The sequence below is a fragment of the Hypomesus transpacificus genome, unplaced genomic scaffold, assembly GCF_021917145.1.
Source record: "Hypomesus transpacificus isolate Combined female unplaced genomic scaffold, fHypTra1 scaffold_205, whole genome shotgun sequence".
NCBI classification, from domain to species: Eukaryota; Metazoa; Chordata; class Actinopteri; order Osmeriformes; family Osmeridae; genus Hypomesus; species Hypomesus transpacificus.
Window position 1 is genome coordinate 75,363 of NW_025813746.1, and position 20,061 is coordinate 95,423.

The 20,061-nt window shown below is 45.3% G+C and overlaps 1 protein-coding gene across 2 annotated transcripts; it reads left to right on the forward strand.

Moving 5' to 3' along the window:
* The first annotated feature begins 7,599 nt into the window (after nucleotides 1-7,599).
* Nucleotides 7,600-12,647, forward strand: LOC124462225 (receptor-type tyrosine-protein phosphatase C-like). 2 transcript variants are annotated; one of them, XM_047013845.1, is made up of 13 exons: nucleotides 7,600-7,855; nucleotides 8,939-8,962; nucleotides 9,434-9,454; nucleotides 9,743-10,156; nucleotides 10,368-10,592; nucleotides 10,710-10,835; nucleotides 10,972-11,100; nucleotides 11,216-11,359; nucleotides 11,442-11,594; nucleotides 11,760-11,962; nucleotides 12,057-12,117; nucleotides 12,288-12,432; nucleotides 12,522-12,647. In XM_047013845.1, the coding sequence occupies exons 1-12, from the start codon at nucleotides 7,792-7,794 to the stop codon at nucleotides 12,416-12,418; spliced, it is 1,695 nt and encodes a 564-aa protein (XP_046869801.1). In that variant the 5' UTR covers nucleotides 7,600-7,791; the 3' UTR covers nucleotides 12,419-12,432; nucleotides 12,522-12,647. The 2 variants fall into 2 exon arrangements, with proteins under 2 accessions (XP_046869801.1, XP_046869802.1); XM_047013846.1 differs by having other exon boundaries at nucleotides 7,601-8,850.
* Nucleotides 12,648-20,061: the final 7,414 nt, after the last annotated feature.

The following is a 20,061-nucleotide window of genomic DNA, read 5'->3' on the forward strand; positions in this document are numbered from 1 at the left end:
TGCATTTTGCGCGTGATGAGGAGATCTAACAGCCTCTACTTGTTTACCCAGCATGCGCTCAGCATTGGCACCGACTCCATCTCTGTATGTGTGACCCCGAGGCACCAAGTCACTTGATGCTTCTCTCTGTCTCTCTCTCTCTCTCTCCACACACACACACACACACACACACACAAAACACACGAAAAGACCTACCCGCAGAAATCCCAACTAGTCGCGCGCCAGGTCCCAGTAGAGGCCAAGAATCCTCGCGCCCCTCTAGGCTAGTCCTGGGGTGAAGTTGCTACTTGCAGGCACGCACACACACACACACACACACACAACCCTGCATCTTAATGAGGGTGAGAGATGCCGTTATGAAGGCGACAGCAGAGTGAACCTACTCACCAAGGACTGACCCGCGGTACAGGGGCGGCAGAGAGCGCAGCGGGGGAGCTTTTTCGCGCGCTGATCAGAGGGTTGTTTCACGGAAGCTGCTCGCCCTAGAGGCGCGGGGAAACCAACTGATTAGACGCCACCGTCGCCACAGTTGAGCTGGAATCACGAAAGAAAGCATTCGCTTTTTCTTTTCTATTTCTTTCTCCCAGACTTTTCTTTGACTGTTGCCTTTGTTTCCTTTACCAAGAGACGTCAGAGGGTTTTGGACGTAATTAGCTGAAACATTGTTCCAGTCAACACAAAAGTTTCATTTGAAACTTCTTGAAGTCTATACTGTTTATTATTTTCCTCCATCAGACTCTGTGTTCCCAAACTAGAGTTGTTCACCCAATACTACAAACTTAACACAAACTACAAACTAACACACTAATGTAAACTTTATTTTAAAGGTAATAAAACATTTGGTAAGGGGAATGAGACTACCTCTATGACAGCAGAACGTGCTTGAGTGATTGTGCAGATCCAGACAGCCACCCACATGCTTAAAAGCTGCATTCATCACCTGTACATGAAGAGTTCCATATTAAATCCAAATTATATATTATAAGTAATAAGGAGGATACATAGCTCAGTGGGAGAGCATTTCCCTCCTGCAAGTTGCTTTTGATAAAAGTGTCTGCTAAATTAACGCACCGTTAGCAAAGTAGACCTTTGTCCGAGACATTTTCCAAATAAAGGAGAACTACAGTTTAAACGTACTGGCTCACAGGCAACCTGGCAGGCTGGGTTGAGGCGGTTGCTGCCCTGTACTCTGGTCCCCACTGGTTCAGCCAGCACCAGGGCAGAGAGAGGCGCCAACCAGGACCAGTGCCTGGCTGCGGCAGAACCATCCACCTGGCACAGGGGCTGCAGCGTAGAAGCTGGAGAGGGTGGTGCCGGTTTAAACTTTGTTATATACGGCGACTGTATTTAACCTGGTTGTTGACATTTGTGGGATTCTCTCTTTAGGAAAAAGTCGTTTTGTCTGTTTTTTTTCTTGTTGCAATACTGTTTCTTATGGTTTTGTTTGTTTAGGTGAGGGTGGATAAGGGGGGAATCGTCTGCCAGATGGGTACCAACCAGTGCCCATGACCCCCTCCCCCCCAACTTCCCTCATGCCCTTGACGGCCACGACCTGGAAACACACCCCTCTGGCTAGAATGGACAGAACCATGGAGGGGTTGGAAGAAGGACAGAACACAGGGAGAGCTAGTGACAGAGCTACGTCCTTGGATGACAGAGAGAGGATCGGCCAACTTGTAACTGCAACTCCGGCCGGGGTTTCATTTGTCACTTCTTTCTTCTTCCTCGACTTTTTGATGAATTTGGAATTCAATCTCCAACTCCGCTCGAATACTCTCCAGCTGACCTTTGACCTATCTGCCTGCCTGCCTGGCCGAGGACAGGCAGTGTGGAGAAGAGGGATGGAGGGATCTGAGATGGGAGAGAGAAAGAGAAGGATTGAGGAGGAACAGGAAGCTGTGGAGGGAGTCTCAGAGAGAGGGTGAGGGGTGGACGTGGAAGAGCAGGCTGGTTGGCTGCCGGACTGGCTGGCTGACTGGCTGGTTGCCCGACTAACTGACCATCTGACTGGTTGGTTGGCTGCCTGACTGACTAACTGGTTGGTTGGCTGGCTGGTTGGCTTGCTTGCTGGTTGGCTTGCTGGCTGGCTGGTTGGCAGCACAAAGCACGCTCCTCCCTGTGTTTTTCAGCCCCATTAATATCCCAGCGCCGCACAGATCCTCATTCATTATTCATGAGGAAGGCCCAGGCGGGCGTTCAGGCAGGCAGGCAGGCTTGCAGGGTCAGAGACAGACCTGATACATTCTGCTTTAACTGACATTGAGTGACAGAGCCTGGGGTTTTTATGGCTCTGTACTCCCAGGGAGATCGGTGCAGCGGCCAAAGGTCCAAGCTGACCCTCTGCTAATGACCAGCATGATGCATGTGAGGCAGGGGGACCAACGACACGGGCTGAGTGGGGCCTCAGTCTGGGCAGAGCTTCACTCTGGGCGGGGCTTCAGTCTGGGCGGGGCTTCACTCTGGGCGGAGCCTTCCTCTGGGCGGGGCCTTCCTCTGGGCGGGGCTTCAGTCTGGGCGGGGCTTCAGTCTGGGCGGGGCTTCACTCTGGGCGGGGCCTTCCTCTGGGCGGGGCTTCAGTCTGGGCGGGGCTTCACTCTAGGCGGGGCTTCAGTCTGGGCAGGGCTTCAGTCTGGGCGGGGCTTCACTCTAGGCGGGGCTTCACTCTAGGTGGGGCTTCAGTCTGGGCGGGGCTTCAGTCTGGGCGGGGCTTCAGTCTGGGCGGGGCTTCACTCTGGGCTGCTCACCGCCGCAGAAGCATAATAAATCATTAACCACGTCAGCTAGTACAGCTAAACGCGCTGTCTGTGATTTTGATGCGCTTTGCTTCTCAACTGAAATGTATTATGCTAATTGGTTTGTCTAGTGTTTGAACACGGGAACATCTCATCTAAAAGTGTGCCGTGTTTTCTAACGTTGTGGGGCATTGTTGGGGCAGGAAGAGGGGGGGGGGGGGTTAGGATCGCAGCAGTCTTAGAAATGGTAATCCGGCTAAGTCTACTGCTTTCACTGTGCGCCGGGCAACTTAACGATACAGTGGGTATTGACTTTGTGAACATTTGTCTCTGAGGATTCAGACTGTTCAATTCTATTTCAAGAGGAAGGCCCATCCAGACAGCGGGGGGAGTCCCTAGGCAGTGTGTTGCATGCCTTACTCTCCAGTGAAATCAACTGCTTCTGATTTCAACCCCACACTGCAGGAGCAGAATGGAGCCAAACGCTCTCAACATAACAAAGGCAGCACAATGTGTATGTGCGCATTTGTGTGTGTGTGTGTGTGTGTGTGGCTGGCTACCTTTGAGATAATGGTCTCAGAGGTATAGCAATTTGAACAAGACCCTACACTGGGAAATTCTGTGGGGCCAAGCGCTCCATTCTTGTTAATAATCATAACAGATCCCCTGTCTCCCAGTTTTCCTGTTTCTTTACTTCATGAAAGCTTACAGATCAATCTGTCTGTTGGTAATCTGTTTGAAGTGAAGGTTATTTGAATGTTAGGATTTTTCTTTTGACTTGAATAATTTATTTAGATTTACTGGAACTCCTCGGCATAATTGTTTCTACTACAACAATTATATACATATACACACACACACACATATATACATAAAAATACAGACAGGTCTCAGACTGTTAATACTCGAGAAACAGCTTCTGCATGGTTTTCGGAATAATCCTTCCCTCCGAATGGTCCGTCACACTGTGACTAAGGACCACCCATCACGCAGTGGCCTGCGAACACAATGATCCAGAGTGTCACCACCCCTCGCTCTCTGCCTGGCCAGGGGGCATGCTTTCGGGGCGGCCATAGATTCTCATTAAACGGGTGTATATCCAAGCCCTGCCACTTTGGTGATACAGACTGTGGGTCCGTTCGCCGATCCGTCCAAGACGGATTCCTAATGGTATTCTCCCAGACGTGTCGAGGATGAGGCTCGGTAGTCAATTCATATTAGCTCACTGTCAGCTCCGGTTGTTTATCTTTGTCTTCATGATATGGATGTGGAGTTGCGGAAACAGTGCAGGGAGCAGCGTTTCACTAGAATGCATCACAGTTCATATGCATGTGTGTTAGGTAACATATATGTACTGGACATAAAGAATAATTTGAAGGATGGTCTCCCTAGGCAACTCGTATCTTTGAGTCTTGTATATACACACACACACACACACATAAACATTCCCACAAACGCACATTTCCATGACGCGCACACAAACATTCTCGCGCACACACACGCTTACAAACGGCACAGTACACTTAACAGTCAAACAGAAAAGTTGAAGGAGTTTATTCGACATGCTTAGCGTTTTTTCCCAAACCCGTGGGGGGGGGGGATTGGGGGCTGCTTCCTGTTAGCGAGCAGTACGCGGTGCTGTGAACCGTGCTCTTATCAGCCAGCGCGGTGGTCAAACACGGTCAGGAGATACGCTGTGTGGTCACTAGATACAGGGCGCTGCTCCTCCCAGACCGCCGGACGCGCCCTCGCCTCATTAGTGATAGGTCAGCGAACTGCCGTTCAGAGTTTTCTAAATGGCCCCTCAGAGCGCCAGAGCGGTGGATGTGACAGGCTCTCTGAACCTCCTCACTCAGACTGACTGAGGGCCTTGGCTCCACCCTCGCCCCTCCTCTTCCTCGGCGTCAGGGAGAAACTACGGCAACCACATTATGCAGGCGGAATGTTCTTTTTTACAGTTGGAAATCAAGTTATGGAAGAACAGCAAGATTTCAAGTTTGCGTGATTGACAAGCCTGTCTGGGGTAATCGATTTGAAAAATGGGAAAAAGTTAAGTTACTAAATTCAAACACGTTTGAGAGAACTTGGAAGCTATTTCTCCAACTCGACAATCTCTTGTTTACCGCAAACAGTGAGTGGAGTCAGAGTGGTTGTGTTCTGTGCAGCTGTTGGATAACACACAGTGGTAACACCCAGTACCAGGTAAATGGGACTCATTCAGTATTTAAGAGGTCTGAATAAAAGAGACTGCCTCAGCTCTGGCCTTCTGATCCACCCCAGAGACACCAGCACACCTGCACTAGCCCATCCTACACTGACTGGCAGCTTCAGTTCCTGCAGGGAGTGCGTGAGGAACGAGTGTGTGTGTATAGTATAACATTAAGGTATTCATGTGTATAGTATGTATTTATGTGTGTGTTTTATATATGTGTGTATACAGTATAAATGTGTGTGTGTAAAGTGTGTGTTCCAGCGAGCCAGAGGAGGATAGGGTTCTCTCCAGAGAGGTCTGTCAGACCAGCTGTAGGGTCAGGAGGAGAGCTGGAACAGAGGACCAGGCTAGTGCTGGCACTGTAGGCCTGTGTTTGGGCACGTCCACAGGATGTATACATTAAAAAAATTGGATAGGGAGCTCACACTGAATCATGATTATGTCCGGAATCCCTTATGGGAATTTTTTATCTAGAATACAAACACACACACACACACAGCCAAACGCACAGATAAACACACACACACACACGTTTTCTGACACACACACAGCGTATGTGTACGAGGGCGCCCACACTATGGTGAGTGACTTGTGCATTCATTCGATACACGTTATATATTTCTGACGCCCCACATCAACATTTCATGGCGGCGGCGGCGGGGGAAACGGCGCCATCTTTTTAATCTAGACGGCAACGCACCAGATCTGTCGACACGGAGGACAGAGCGTGTCACGGAGTTACGTCTCTCTCTTCCATGTATCCATCCACCAGGAATTTTAATTGGTTTGTCTCTGCTCCTTCCTCCCTGGGCGCCGAGGGGACGCGCTGCTCCGGGTTTCTCCTCCAGCTCCTCGGCTACGCAGCCTCGGCTCCTCAGCCCCGCGCCGTAACCCCGCGCCAAATATGCGCGTGGCTCCAGGTTTCGTGTGCTATTGTTAAACGGGGGTGTGGGGTGAGGTTGGGGGGGGGGGGGGGCGGGCGGGCGGGTATGTGTGGGACTCACATACACGCCCCCCCCCCCCCACATACACACACATAAGCGTTTAACAATAGCACACAAAATGTGTGTAGGGGTGCATTTGTGTGTCTGGGAGTGTGTGTGTGTGTGTTTCTATCAAGCTGCAGGGTGAGCGCTCCAGGCTGCTCTCGTTAGGTACCTGTCAGTCAGATGAATACTCCTGCAGAGAGGGCCAAACAGGGTCCATACCTCAGTAGCCCCACACCACACACACACAATGAATAATGATACAATACACAATGATGATACGAGCAATGTCTGTAATACACTTGGCCACTCCCCATGCCAACAGGAGAGGCCTGCCTCGTGTTTAACATGGGGACACACTGCCCCCTAGTGGTTTTAAAGCACACTGTTCCTGTGTGAACAGACTCATCCAGAAGTCATGTGTGCCTGATGGGTTGTAGTTTGCAGAGTGGCACAGTGAGGAGTGACAGCTTTGTTTGAATTGAGGAAATACATATTTTCTAATAACTGACTCCAAACAGAAAACATTGTATCATACAATGAAGTGTGTTGGTTGCACGGTTCGCCTCACTTCTCTGGTCAGAAAATGCCCTTCAGTCTTTGACCAGTGATGGGTTTCTGGGAACACAATCCCCCCCACACTCACCCCCTCCCACCCCCTGAGGTAGACACAGTACTGCAGATCAAGGCCGTAGCCATGGAGTCAACACTGGGGGAGAAAAAAAATCTGAAGTTCCCCCCCTGAAAACTTTTTATGATTAGTTATGATAATTTCGGACAGCGTGCGTGGTTGAGGATGTCCCCCCCCCAAAAAATATATTATGATTACGGCCCTGCTGCAGATACACAGCATGATTACTGCACGCAGAGCAGCCAAGGAAGGCCCAAAAAGTTTGAATTACAACTGTCTTCGTGTGTTGGAAAAAGTTGTATTTCCATGGCTTTTGGTATGCTCAGAAGGACATTACTGTATGTCTGTATCCCTAAGTATCATCAGTCTTGCTGTTTGCATTGATATGTATTTTTGTGAGCTCGATGTGAGTTAATTTGGTGAAACCTTGGACCTTGCGTGAGCAGGCCCCATGCTGACGTGTGGAGGATGCAAGCAGGGGGAAAGGAAGCTAGCATATCTACCACTGTTTCTTGTGTTTTGATCTTACCTCCCTGTGGTCTCAGCTGCCCTGGCAGAAAGGAACAGCCTTGTTTTAAGTGGTGTTTCGTGTTTCAACGTTCCTTATCTCCTTGTCTCCTTGTCTCCTTGCCCTGTCTCCTTTCCTAGTTTCCTTACTGGAACACTGGGAGCCTGGTTTCACACTCAATGACTTTTGGAGCCAGCTAAGCACACCGACCTGGTTAGAGATCGAGTAAGCAGATCATGTCGCAGTTTAATAACATCCATCAGATATCTTCTGGTGTTTGACTCCATGAGTCTATGGAGTCCATGAGCAGGGGTCTGCAGGCACACTGAATAGTATGTTTTATTTGATTACATGCATCTGAATCTGATCAAACTTTCAAAAGTTTGCCTGTGGGTTGGGCTACATTGAGTTATAGGGTCCAGTTAAACAGGGACTTCCTGTTCAGTGGCATAGATAATATACACTTCCTGTAATGTAAAGCAAGGTGCTAAACGTGACATCACTGGCTGAGTCAGTAGACTAGATGCTAGGTCTGAGGTTTGAGAAACACATCCAGGAAGCTGGGCTGACAGATAAGAGCAGGGTGAAAACGCACCGTAACAAGAAATAAACCAGACACTATTTCTACTTATTTCTAAGTTTGAAACAGAGGCTCTCTGTTTCTTTCCGTGTTTCATCTCCATCAGGACGTATGGTGTCTGGACACATCAGGTCTTCATGATATGGCAGGTCTCGGTGGGCCGAAGGTCTTGCTGCTTTGGGCTGGGCTGCTTGGCTTGGCCAGATGTAAGTACTCATTTTTAAGTGATCATAATGTTGTTAGCTTTTGGAATAGCTGGAATATTGTGGAAATGCTGAACTTTGTTAGTGCAGCATGTTTTAGATGTGTGTGTGTGTGCACGTGTGTGTGTGTGTGTGTGTGTGCACGCACATGTATGTATGTGCATGCGCATGTGAGTCAACTCAAGTTCCCATTCCTCCAGCATGGATCTCAGGCCACTAGGATGTCATTTCTACAGTATTATTGGTTGCATACTCAGAAAGATTTGACCCAACATATAGTAACATACAGCTCTCTGCCACAGAGAGGGATGTGGTTGACGCTGAATGCAGCTAGTTCTTTGTCTCTCTGTTCTGGTATGATCTTTTACACGTTACATTCTGTGGGTGGTTTCACACAGAACTAAAGAAGAATGCCACTAGGCCTCCACGAAAAAGGCAATTCACAGTCATACTCTCTGAAGCTTCCTCTGTTGTGATTGCATTTTCTCATTTTCGTTACAACTTTCTCTGTTGAAGTCTACAACCTGAAGGGTTATGTTTACAATTAGTTTTAAACGGGCAAGGTTTGGTGACAGGCTCCACTCTGCCCAGCACTCCTCCAACCTTACCCACAAACACCTCCACCTCTCAGGCTTCGAGCTAAACTGCACCACCAAACGGTAACCTATCTCTCCCTCACTTCCGTCTGTTTGGCACCCAGAACACTCACACACACACAAGCCCAGTGAAACGTGTTGACCCTCCTCTCTATCTTAATGCTGTCTTCCATTTTGCAGTCAGTGAGCAGACTGACCTCTTGACAACGACACCCTCTGACCTTCCAAGCACTTCCAACCGACAAACAAACCATTCTGCCCCAAACACTGTCGCCCCCAGCCAGGCATTACCCGCAAGCAACTCCACCACTCAAAATCAGTCCTTACCTACCCCACCTACCCTCACTCCAACCTCTCTTGCAAGCACCCCTCCCAGCACCAAGCCAGTCATCCTCACCACAGGTTGGAGCCTTCTCACTGAGATGGCGATTTACGATATCTAACTGACATCACTTTTAACCTCATGCTCTGCTTGTTATTCTGTTTTCAGGTCAGTCGTCAGGGCCGATAGGTGGTGAGTTATGTTTTTTTCGCCCAATTATTCTGTGTTTATGAGTGCCTCTCATTGATAAAAGTCTAGGGACTACATCATTTGATTTATTTGTTTGAGTGATCAGTTGATATCAAATGGCAATCACAGACAGGAAGAAGCAGTGAGATGATCGGAAAAGAAGTAATAGGCCATCTTTTAAACAAACGACGAGCAGTAGTAAAAAAAAAAAAGAACATTTTAGTTCTTAATCCCCTTGAGTAGAGATGAGTCTATCATATTTAAAGACACCTTTGTTTACTTATATGGTTTGGTGACAGGCTCCACTCCTCCAAGCAATCCTCCAACCTTACCCACAAACACCATCTTTCAGGCTTCGAGCCAAACTGCACCACCAGACAGTAATGCATCTCTCCCTCACTTCCGTCTGTGTGGCTAGCTTGTTTTGTACTTCTTTTGAGTGGGTTCCTAATCTGTGTGCTCTATTTTTTTCAGGCACCCAGACTGCACCAAACTGTGAGTTATTGTTTCCTTAAATTTGCATTGTTAGTCACTTTGTCGTTAAATGTGTAGGACCTGCTGTAGCAAAGGTATCCAAACTGGATAGTTCTGGCATATTTTAGCGAATAGTTAACCTCTTGAAATGTATCACCAGTATTCAGGCCGTTAAGAAGCTACAGTACGCATAAACTACCATACATAGAAAATATACAGGAGTACAGTGTAATTTAGTCACTATGAATCAGAATTGAAAAGTGTTCCAGATCCATCAGAAACATTTGTCTTTAACGTTTCGGTTTCCAGGCACATATTCAGTGGAAAACATCAAACATGACTTACGGATCAACATTCCCAGATCGAATACATCTGACCCTGACGACTATGTCATCAGTCTTACTGATATGTCAGGCAACAAAAGCACATATACGGTGGAAAACACCACACCAGGCTCGGAGATCAACATTACCAGATCAACTACATCTGACCCTGACTATGTCATCCGTCTCACCAAGATGCCAGGCAACAGATGGAAATTCAAAGATCCCCTGAAATGCACAAGCATTCAATCAAGCAATCCACCAGTCAACTCCACTCTCTATACACTCTCCTGTCCAATATATATGTTAAAGCCTTGTACCAACTACAGTGTGATGGTGGAGTTAGGCAATGAGATCTGCAAACTAAGTGATAAAAAGCCTTTCCACACTGGTCAAATGGGTATGTAGAAATCTGTTTCTTGGCACATATTTGGTCTCAGATCAGGTCTCTCATGTTCCTTGTTCAGACGTATTTTAATGTGCGTTTATCAATGTGATTTAGAATACACAGAGTAAAAGAATTCTCTGCTTAGAATATACTACACAGAAAAAGGTACTAGATCTTAAATGAAAAATGAAATATGACTAAAATCAACATTTCTGCCTTTCAGTTGAAAACGACATCTATCCCAATACTGAGTGCGTCCCAGGGTATCTTTGCTATGAGAGTAAATGGGATATTAGTGACACAATACAGCCCAAGAAGGCCTCCATTCAGACATGCAATAATACTAATCACCAGTGTATCAAGTTAACCTCCGATGACTTTTGCTCAGAACTCAAAACAAACTTTAGCTGTTTTACTCCCAACGTTATCAAAACACCCATCACCCTAGGTAAGCCATGGTTCTTCTGATAGTAAACATAAGTTATATGTCTGAAATGCTCTAAGTAAATTAATCCATTTTATAATAATTCAAGTATTGATTCTGTTTTGTTTTTATCTCTATTAGATCTATTTGAGAGAAGTTCAGTTGAAATTGAAATAAAAACTTCCAATAAACTTCCTCTTCAACCAAATTGGACTAACAAACCAAAGAACTGTAGCAAGAGTATAGAACTGGATTATTCCTGTCAGGGTGAGCAGAGAAATGTGCTTTACTTCACAACAATGTATCATAGTGTTTGTCTGTGACACTGTAAAAAGTGACATGAATCAGTAGAAAACAAATACAAAATAACATGATTTGTCTACTGTGTGGGTTACAAACACAGGACCAGGTGCATCTAATGTGACCATCTCTATGTTGGAGCCCTACACCCGGTATAACTGTACTGGGCGTGTCAAACTCAACAATCAGACAACAAATAATACCAAGTCCTTTCTCGTCAACGTAGAATGCAGTGAGTTGAAAATTACTAAAGAAAAATGACAGGATGGATTCCCTGAATCTCAACTTCCTATCTGGGTGATCAACAAGGATGCAATGTGACCATTGTTTAATGTTTCATTCTACAGGGTTAAACATAACATTGTCAAGCCCAACCCAGAGCAATACATCCATTAGCCTGAGTTGGGAGACAACCTCTGAAAACTGCCCACACGAACATCTTTTGAAGCTCTCATACAACGGCTGCTGCACACAAGTGAATGGCAAAACAGGTAGAGGCCTGTACGATTTTACTATTTGAAAAGTTACTGTGTGATAGTGGGACCTCTTCATAACGTTTTGTTCTCCCCTTAGAATGCTATTCAGGGCTAGTTACAAACAGCCGTGTTGAGATCACAGGATTGGAACCATATAAAGATCATACATGTTATGTAATTCCACATTACAATCGCCAGCCAGTACCGGAGAAGACATCGTATCCAGTAGACCTAAAGACCAAACCTGGAAGTAAGTATCTGCTACTAATTAATAATGACAAATTATTATTTAATGAATATTTAGGCCTAGTCAATGTTGCTCTGCAAACAGTAGACCTATCTGATGTTCATCATATTTACATTGTAATCTGGGGGGGGGTTCCAAGCTAAAATGTACTCTTTCTGTATTTCCCAGTTCCTGGAAAAGTCGAGATCTCTTCTCTGATTTTGAAAGAAAACAATCATTACGAAATTAAATGTAGTCCACTACAGAAAGAAAAATATAACGGAAAGAGCATTACATACATAGCCTTTCTCGATGACGGACAGAAAAGGAATAACAGCAACTGCCAATTTGATTTCAAAGATCTTAGCTATTCCACAACGTACACACTAACTGTAAATATTTATTATCTTGTGAGATTCCAAAAATTACAATATTAGAACTTGGAGGGAGAACAGTTGGAGTAACCAGACATTTGATGTTTTCTAGGTGTTTGCTTTCAACGGGGAATTCAACAGTACACCGTCAGTAAAACATATTGTCACTCGCTGTAAGTAGGCTGGTTTTGGTATTGTTTTTTTCTTGCCCAATATCACGTAGGACTAAACACCACTATTTTCCCAGCTTTTTTTTTTTTTTTTACTGTATCTGCTGGCCCTGTCGTTTCTTACCGGAGTGGGCATGACTTCTGTCCCTGTGATGTTGTCTTCCCCTTCTCAGACAATGACAATGCTGCCCTCTGGATCTTGGGTTTCCTCATCATCCTCAACTCCCTCACCCTCATCTTCTACACAATTTATCTTCTGTATCGCAAGAAGTTGGGTTACGTCCACGATCGCTGTGTCACATAATGCGGCGGCTTTTGGTATGTCCGCCTGAACGATATTTCATGTTTAAATGTCATGAACCTATATCAAGTGATCAACTTGATCTTCTTCCATTTTTGCGTCGAAGGTTTTTCCTGAATCGGCCACGAGGGGGACGGTGTCCTCTGCCTGCTGCGCTGCCTGCCCCCTGCTGGTCGGAGGCTACCGCGCTGCCTGCCCCCTGCTGGTCGGAGGCTACCGCGCTGCCTGCCCCCTGCTGGTCGGAGGCTACCGCGCTGCCTGCCCCCTGCTGGTCGGAGGCTACCGCGCTGCCTGCCCCCTGCTGGTCGGAGGCTACCGCGCTGCTTGCCCCACGGCCTGCTTCACTTCCCCGTTCTACACTGGGAACGCTCCATCCAGAGCGTCATAGAGGAACTGGTACTGCTCCTGAGATACACATGCACACGCACACGCCCACACACGCACGCATGCACGCACACACACAGATACATTTATATATATATATCAGGCATGCAAACTCCTCACCTTTATGAAACCTAAATGAGTCACCTAGGTGATTTGTGCAGATCTGATGAGAAAATATTGTGGGGGGGGGGGGGGGTCGTGGCCAACACAGTGTGGCCAACAAAGCATTTTACACGTGTTTCGCAACTTTACAACTGGCTCTGGAACCAATCGTCACTCCTAATGCCTAAACCTCACAGCCAATCAGGGGCAGAGTGGGGAGAAGTTTTCTACATTGATCTAGCCTCTAAAATTTGCTGTCAAAGTGCACTAGATTGATACATTTACCTTTAAAATGTAAGAAATGTTCTTCTGGGGGAGCATGCCCCCGGACCCCCCTAGAGGGTCAGGGGTTCACCCTATCGTTCTCACCTTTTTTACCCCTGACCTCTTTGCATGCCTGATATATACACACAGGCATATATACACAGGCACACACACAGTGTGTGTAACAGGTCCTGTGTAACAAGTTATATAAAAGATCCGTAGCTCCTAGATTATAATTTACAGTACATTCAGTCATTCAGTAACATTTGTATTTGTTTATCCTCAGAGCCATACAATACAAACAGTGTATACAGTCAGTATCATAACGGTTGTTCTGTGAATAAATTTAGAAATGGATCAAAAATTGACTTGACGGACTTTAGGGAAATTTACTTGCACATCTTGTCCTTGGTGTCATTCATTTCCGTGTTGTTAGTTGATGATTCATTAGAACATTTGTTGTCTAGCCTTTCAATCTCTCAGCAAAATGTAGGCTAATTATTTGGCTAAAGGATGCCACACACGTTGTATCAGACAGAAGTTGTTCTATAAATGTGTAGCACGACATTAAAAACATTTTATAGTCGGTTGACTGATTGCGTTGTTGTCCCCAGTCAAAGGAATAAACACACAAGGACATCATAAACATTCAATGGTACTGTCTATTGAAGAGGTCTGTCCTTAACCACTGATCAGTTGACAATTAAAGATTATGATTATTTTATTACTTTTATACTGTTTGTAATACTCTGAATATAATAAACAATGTTTGATCAATACTCTGCTATATTACGGTCATGAGAACATAACCCTTGGTCATGTCCAGGAGAGAAATATGCCTCTCTATGAATTATGTTGCTTGTATCATTGATAAACTGACATTTTGCTGTTTGCTTATGCCTGCATAGCCATAAGTTAGTTTGTCAGTGGTCACAATATTACCAAATTGTATAATGCCATGCAACTTTGAACAAGGCCATTTCTAGGAGCCCTATCTAAAGACTTAAACAAAAGCTATCTAGCATGCAGCGTCCTCTTTCTGTGCTTGCAAAGGCTGTGTTGATTATCACCCCCTGATGTTTCTTGTGAGAATTTAAAAAAAACTTGTCATACTATAACTGCCCTGATTCCTGTATTCTTTGTCCAGTCTTCTGAGATCCTCAACTTGAGTGTATCAGACACCTGCACTTTATAGATCTATAATAAATACGTTGATTTTGTCTTGAACTTGTACTTGGTGATTCACTTACTTGACTTAGTACCCAATTGATGTGAAAGTACCATCTAATACGTCTTCAGTATTAACCCTGTAAGTTTGTCTGCAGTTGTGAATTTAATGGTGTAGAATCATGTGTTAAAGCTTAATATTACGAGTAATATCAATATGCTTGTGACAAATACACTTTCGTATCACGTTCTACCAATCTGCTGGTTTCTGGTACTGGATACATGGATGACGATCCTGGGCACAAAGAAAAACAGGTTTTATAGAAGGCAAGTAAATCAAGCAATGCTTGAGGGTCAAAAGCACATACTACCACAGTAGCTGTGACAACGATCTGACGAGGGGTGGTTGGAAAGCCGGGTTGAAGTATTGCAGGATGATGAGGTAATGGGCGGCAGGTGTGTAGGATCCAGGCAGTATGATACAGGCAGGATGGTACAGGAGAACCAGCAGGGGGCGTAAAAGGGACAGGGACCAGGCCGTGGCTGTGGTCGTAACACACCATTGCTAAAAAGAGAAGTGTATTTAAAAGGCAATATAAACAAATATTTGTAATAGGCTACATTCATTAGTAAGTCAATAGCACCACCAAGTTAGCAAACACATCAAATAAACTCAATACAATTAAACTACACTGTTGCCACATGTTGGGAAATAACCAAATACAAGCAATATAACCAATGTGTGTGGAACTCACATACACGCCCCCCACGTACACACATACACACACATACACGTTTAACAATAGCACACAAAATGTGTGTATGGGTGCATTTGTGTGTGTGCGTGTGGATGTGTGTGTGTGTTTCAGCTAGAATCGAGGCCTGCCTCACAGACATCTCCGCCTGGATGACCAAGCACCACCTCCAGCTGAACCTCGCCAAAACAGAACTTCTCATCATCCCGGCCAAACCCTCATCCCCTATGATCTCTAAATCACCCTGGGATCTGTGACAGTGACCCCTTCATCGTCTGCCAGGAACCTCAGGGTTACCATGGATGACGAGCTCTCCCTCACAGCCCACATTGCTGCAGTCTCCCGGTCGTGTAGATTCACCCTCTGCAACATCAGGAAGATCAGGAGATACCTGTCTTAGCATTCCACCAAGCTGTTAGTCCAAGCACTTGTCCTCTCAAAGTTGGACTACTGCAACTCGCTTGCCGGTCTCCCAGCATGCGCAACCTGCCCTCTCCAGAGGATTCAGAACGCAGCAACCCGCCTGATCTTCAACCTACCCAGACGCTCCCAGGTCACCCCGTTCTTCATCTCCCTCCACTTGCTACCCATCACGGCCCGCATCAGATTCAAGACCCGGTACTGACCTTCCGAGCGGTGAACGGGACTGCACCCGACTACATCCAGTCTCTCGTCCAGCCTTACACCCCCACCCACCACCTACGGACTTCTTCTGACAACCATCTGGTGGTCCCACCTCTCAAAAACGCCTGCTCCCAACCCAAGCTCTTCTACTGTCTGTCCCCAATGGTGGAATCATCCCCCCACCCCCATCAGAGACACTGACTGTCTCCCCACCTTCAAGAAAAAGGCTAAAGACGCACGTTTTCTAACGGTACTTAAGAAAGATTGTTCGTTTATTTCCTCCAGGAACTCAATGACACCTTTTGAGGAACTAGTTGCACTTGTTGGTTAGCTGTAACTGATTTAGCTACTTGTACTTGCTGTGAATTATATTATTGTTGCTTGCTTTCCTCCAGGTACACTCTGGACACTTTTCGAGGATCATGTTGTTTAATTGTAACTTGTTTAACTACATGCTCTTCTGGTTCTACCCATTGGCTCTTATTTGCTTTTGACAATGTATGCTTCATGTTTTGGCTACCCACATTGTTTTTGGGGCTATCTTGTTGTTTATGATCATTGACCTATGCACCTTTTGCTCTTTCTTGTAAGTCGCTTTGGATCAAAGTGTCTGCTAAATGACTAAATGTAGTAAGCTGCAGGGTGAGCGCTCCAGGCTGCTCTCGTTAGGTACCTGTCAGTCAGATGAATACTCCTGCAGAGAGGGCCAAACAGGGTCCATACCTCAGTAGCCCCACACCACACACACACAATGAATAATGATACAATACACAATGATGATACGAGCAATGTCTGTAATACACTTGGCCACTCCCCATGCCAACAGGAGAGGCCTGCCTCGTGTTTAACATGGGGACACACTGCCCCCTAGTGGTTTTAAAGCACACTGTTCGTGTGAACAGACTCATCCAGAAGTCATGTGTTTTCTGATGGGTTGTAGCTTGCAGAGTAGCACAGTGAGGAGTAAACAGCTTTGTTTGAATTGAGGAAATACATATTTTCTCATGAAGATTTGTCAGTGACTCCAAACAATAAACATTGAATCATACAGATGGTTCAAACATCTACGCTGTAGACTTTAGGTTTCCAAACGAGTTCAGTAACAGAGTTTTCTTTGGTTGTTGCTCTTTATAATTTGCTAATGAGTTAGAAGTAAGCGTTGAGAAGGAAGAAGAATGAGGAAGTGTGTTGGTTGCAGGGTTCGCCTCACTTCTCTGGTCAGAAAATGCAAGCCCTTCAGCTTTGACCAGTGATGGGTTTCTGGGAACACAATCCCCCCCCCCCACACACACCCTCCCACCCCCTGAGGTAGACACAGTACTGCAGAACATGATTACTGCATGCAGAACAGCCATGGCAAACATTTGAATTACAACTGTCAGAAACATTTGAATTACAACTGTCTTCCTGTGTTGGAAAAAGTTATATTTCCGTTTTCGGTATGCTCAGTAGGACATTACTGTATGTCTATATCACCAAGTATCATCTGTCTTGCTGTTTGCATTCATATGTATTTTTGTGTGCTCGATGTGAGTTAATTTGGTGAAACCTTGGACTTTGTGTGAGCAGGCCCCATGCTGACATGTGGAGGATGCAAGCAGAGGGAAAGGAAGCTAGCATATCTACCACTGTTTCTTTTTTTTCTTTTTCTTTTTTATCTCGCCTCCCTGTGGTCACAGCTGCCCTGGCAGAAAGGAACAGCCTTGTTTTAAGTGGTGTTCTGTGTTTCAACGTCCCTTGCCTCCTTGTCTCCTTGCCCTGTCTCCTTTCCTAGTTTCCTTACTGGAAAACTGGGAGCCTGGTTTCAGCAGGGCAGTGTGTCAGAATACTCCCACCTGTGAGAGGGAGGGGAAGAGCCCCCAGAGAAGAGGAGAGAGTCGAGGCCGTACTTTAGATAGGTGTAGCCACGGTGTGAAACAAACGAAAGAAGCGAAGACAAGAGAGTCAAAAACCAAAAGAGAAAAAAAACAGATGAGGAAGTGATGAAATTCAGGACAAAATGACACATTTCTCAGACTTTTTTTCTGGCCACTTCCACAGCCACTGTACAGACAAACACAGTGGTTAAACACAAGAGACAAACAGTTTACCATCTTCTTGAAACAAACGCAATGCCCTGGAATGGAATCTGCATGTACCTCCTCTGTCAACATAGAATAGTCAAATGACCAGAGCATTAAAAACATTTAAAAAAATATATATCTAAAAACTTATTCTGATCTACAAGCAATCTCTATCTCTATTTTCCATCTCACCATCTCACTTCTACTTTCTCTCTCTCTACCTCTTCTTGCTCACTCTCTTACTCTCGACTCTTCTATAACACTCTCCACTACACTATATATCTCCTCTATAACACTCTCTACTACACTATTTATATCCTCTCTAACACTCCACTACACTATATATCTCCTCTCTAACACTCTCTACTACACTATATATCTATGTAAGGCATGGAGAAACACTAAGGAACAGGAAATGATGTAAGAACCGTGCAGAGATCTGTCAGCCCCTCATCTGTAGCACGAGTCACGTCCCTCAGAAGGATTGACCCTCGTCCATCCACACGTCGGGGGTTGGACAACAGCTCACAGTTTATGGATCATTCTAGATGGAACTGTAGTTCTAGCAGCCATGGCGCCTTCTTCACCGACAGTAGATCAAAACTGAAGTTTTCTGGCAGTTACTTCCGGTATTAGTCAGATATGTTCCAGTGTCACTACTGTGCTCTGTGGAAACCCCCACACAATACAAATCCCAGTGACATTTAACTTATCTATTTTAAGTCCATCTGACACCTATTGTACTACACACAAGACACCTTAATCTGATTTGCACTATGCTGCCCATTCATATTCTTATTTGTATTTTATATTTTACATTTTCATTTTTAGGTTGTTTAGTTCTTAGAATGAGTAAGACTATTTTACTTTTTTACTTTTAATTTTAAGATCCGTATATGTTTATTGTTTGCACCTTCCTGCCACAGAAAATTCTGTGTTTGTGTAAACCTACATGGCGAATAAACCAAATTCTGATTCTGTGGTCGGATCTAGATTCCTAGTTGAATCTGTCCTGTGGGTGCAGCCTAAGCAAGTGCATGTGTCTTGGAAGGCTAATGTGTAGCCCTGGGCAGCTGGGCCTGAGTTTTCGAAAACAGTTTTCATTCATGCTGAGTATGACTGCAATTCACTTAAACGCTTGAGTGGTCCAACATATTAACTGTTTTGTAGACCTCAATGTCTGTGTTTGTATTTCTTTTCATTTCACCACTGGTGCTGGGTCGAGGCCTCGGACACACAACCCTCAAAAGGACTCTCCTCTCCCGGTTGCCATGGTTTCTCCTGCTTGTAAACATCAGTAAAGGATGCTCACCCATCAAACGCCAAACCCTAGGTAGGGAGATCTCGGAGATTTGACAAATCGATAACTTGATAACAGAATGTTTAGTGAACAGTTCCTTTCTGCAGAATAAAGTTGTGTGTTTCTTTTTCCCCCCCGTGCTTGCTGTGACTCCTTATCTTTCAACCCCCCAGATTCCCCATGTTTGCTTTTGTCTCCATCTTCAGCATCAACCACATCTCTCTGTGGCTCTTTCTCACTCTCTCTCTCTCTCTCTCTCTCTCTCTCCATCTTCGTATTCGCTGGTTCAGTTCACCAACCCCCAGATGCCGTCTGGGTAAACAGGATCATGTCTTTCATCCGACATCACACCTTGTCTCAAGCAGCCAGACCTTTTAGCATTCCTCTCCCCTTACATTTGCACTCTTGTGTTTAACAGAAACTGTGATTCAAACTGATGTATGAAAGTGTATGAGCTTTGTATTACATCTGTATTACAGTGGTGGTATTTCAGGGAACATCTTCCTTCTGTCCATGGGCACATCCGTTATCACTTTCCCCACCTCCTCTGGTTGGAGGGAAGCGCTCAACTGTTTCAGAATGTCTCATCAGACAAGTGATAGCGAGTGTGTTTCACTTCTGAATGACATTTGGAGCCAGCTAAGCAAATCAACCTGGTTAGAGATCTAGTAAGCAGATCATGTTGCAGTTTAAAACATCCATTAGATATATTTTTGTGCTTGACTCCATGAGTCTATGGAGTACATGATGTAGAGGACTGCAGGCACTCTGAAAAGTATGTCGTATTTGAATAAATGCATCTGAATCTGATTGAATGTTCAAAAGTGTCTGACACAATCGAAATGCCTGTGGATTGGGCTTTGACTGAAAGAAAAGAGTTATAGGGTCCGGTTAAACAGGGACTTCCTGTTCAGAGTGGCGTGGATAATATACACTTCCTGTAAAGTAAAGCAAGGTAGTATATGTACTGTGACATCACTGGCTGAG

Bases quoted from the DNA above. Each gene is read 5' to 3' on its own strand.
- LOC124462225 (XM_047013845.1), top strand. From the start codon at position 7,792: ATGGCAGGTCTCGGTGGGCCGAAGGTCTTGCTGCTTTGGGCTGGGCTG. The intron at 10,593-10,709 runs GTAAGCCATGGT...TATCTCTATTAG, and splicing joins CAAAACACCCATCACCCTAG to ATCTATTTGAGAGAAGTTCA. The intron at 11,595-11,759 runs GTAAGTATCTGC...TGTATTTCCCAG, and splicing joins CCTAAAGACCAAACCTGGAA to TTCCTGGAAAAGTCGAGATC.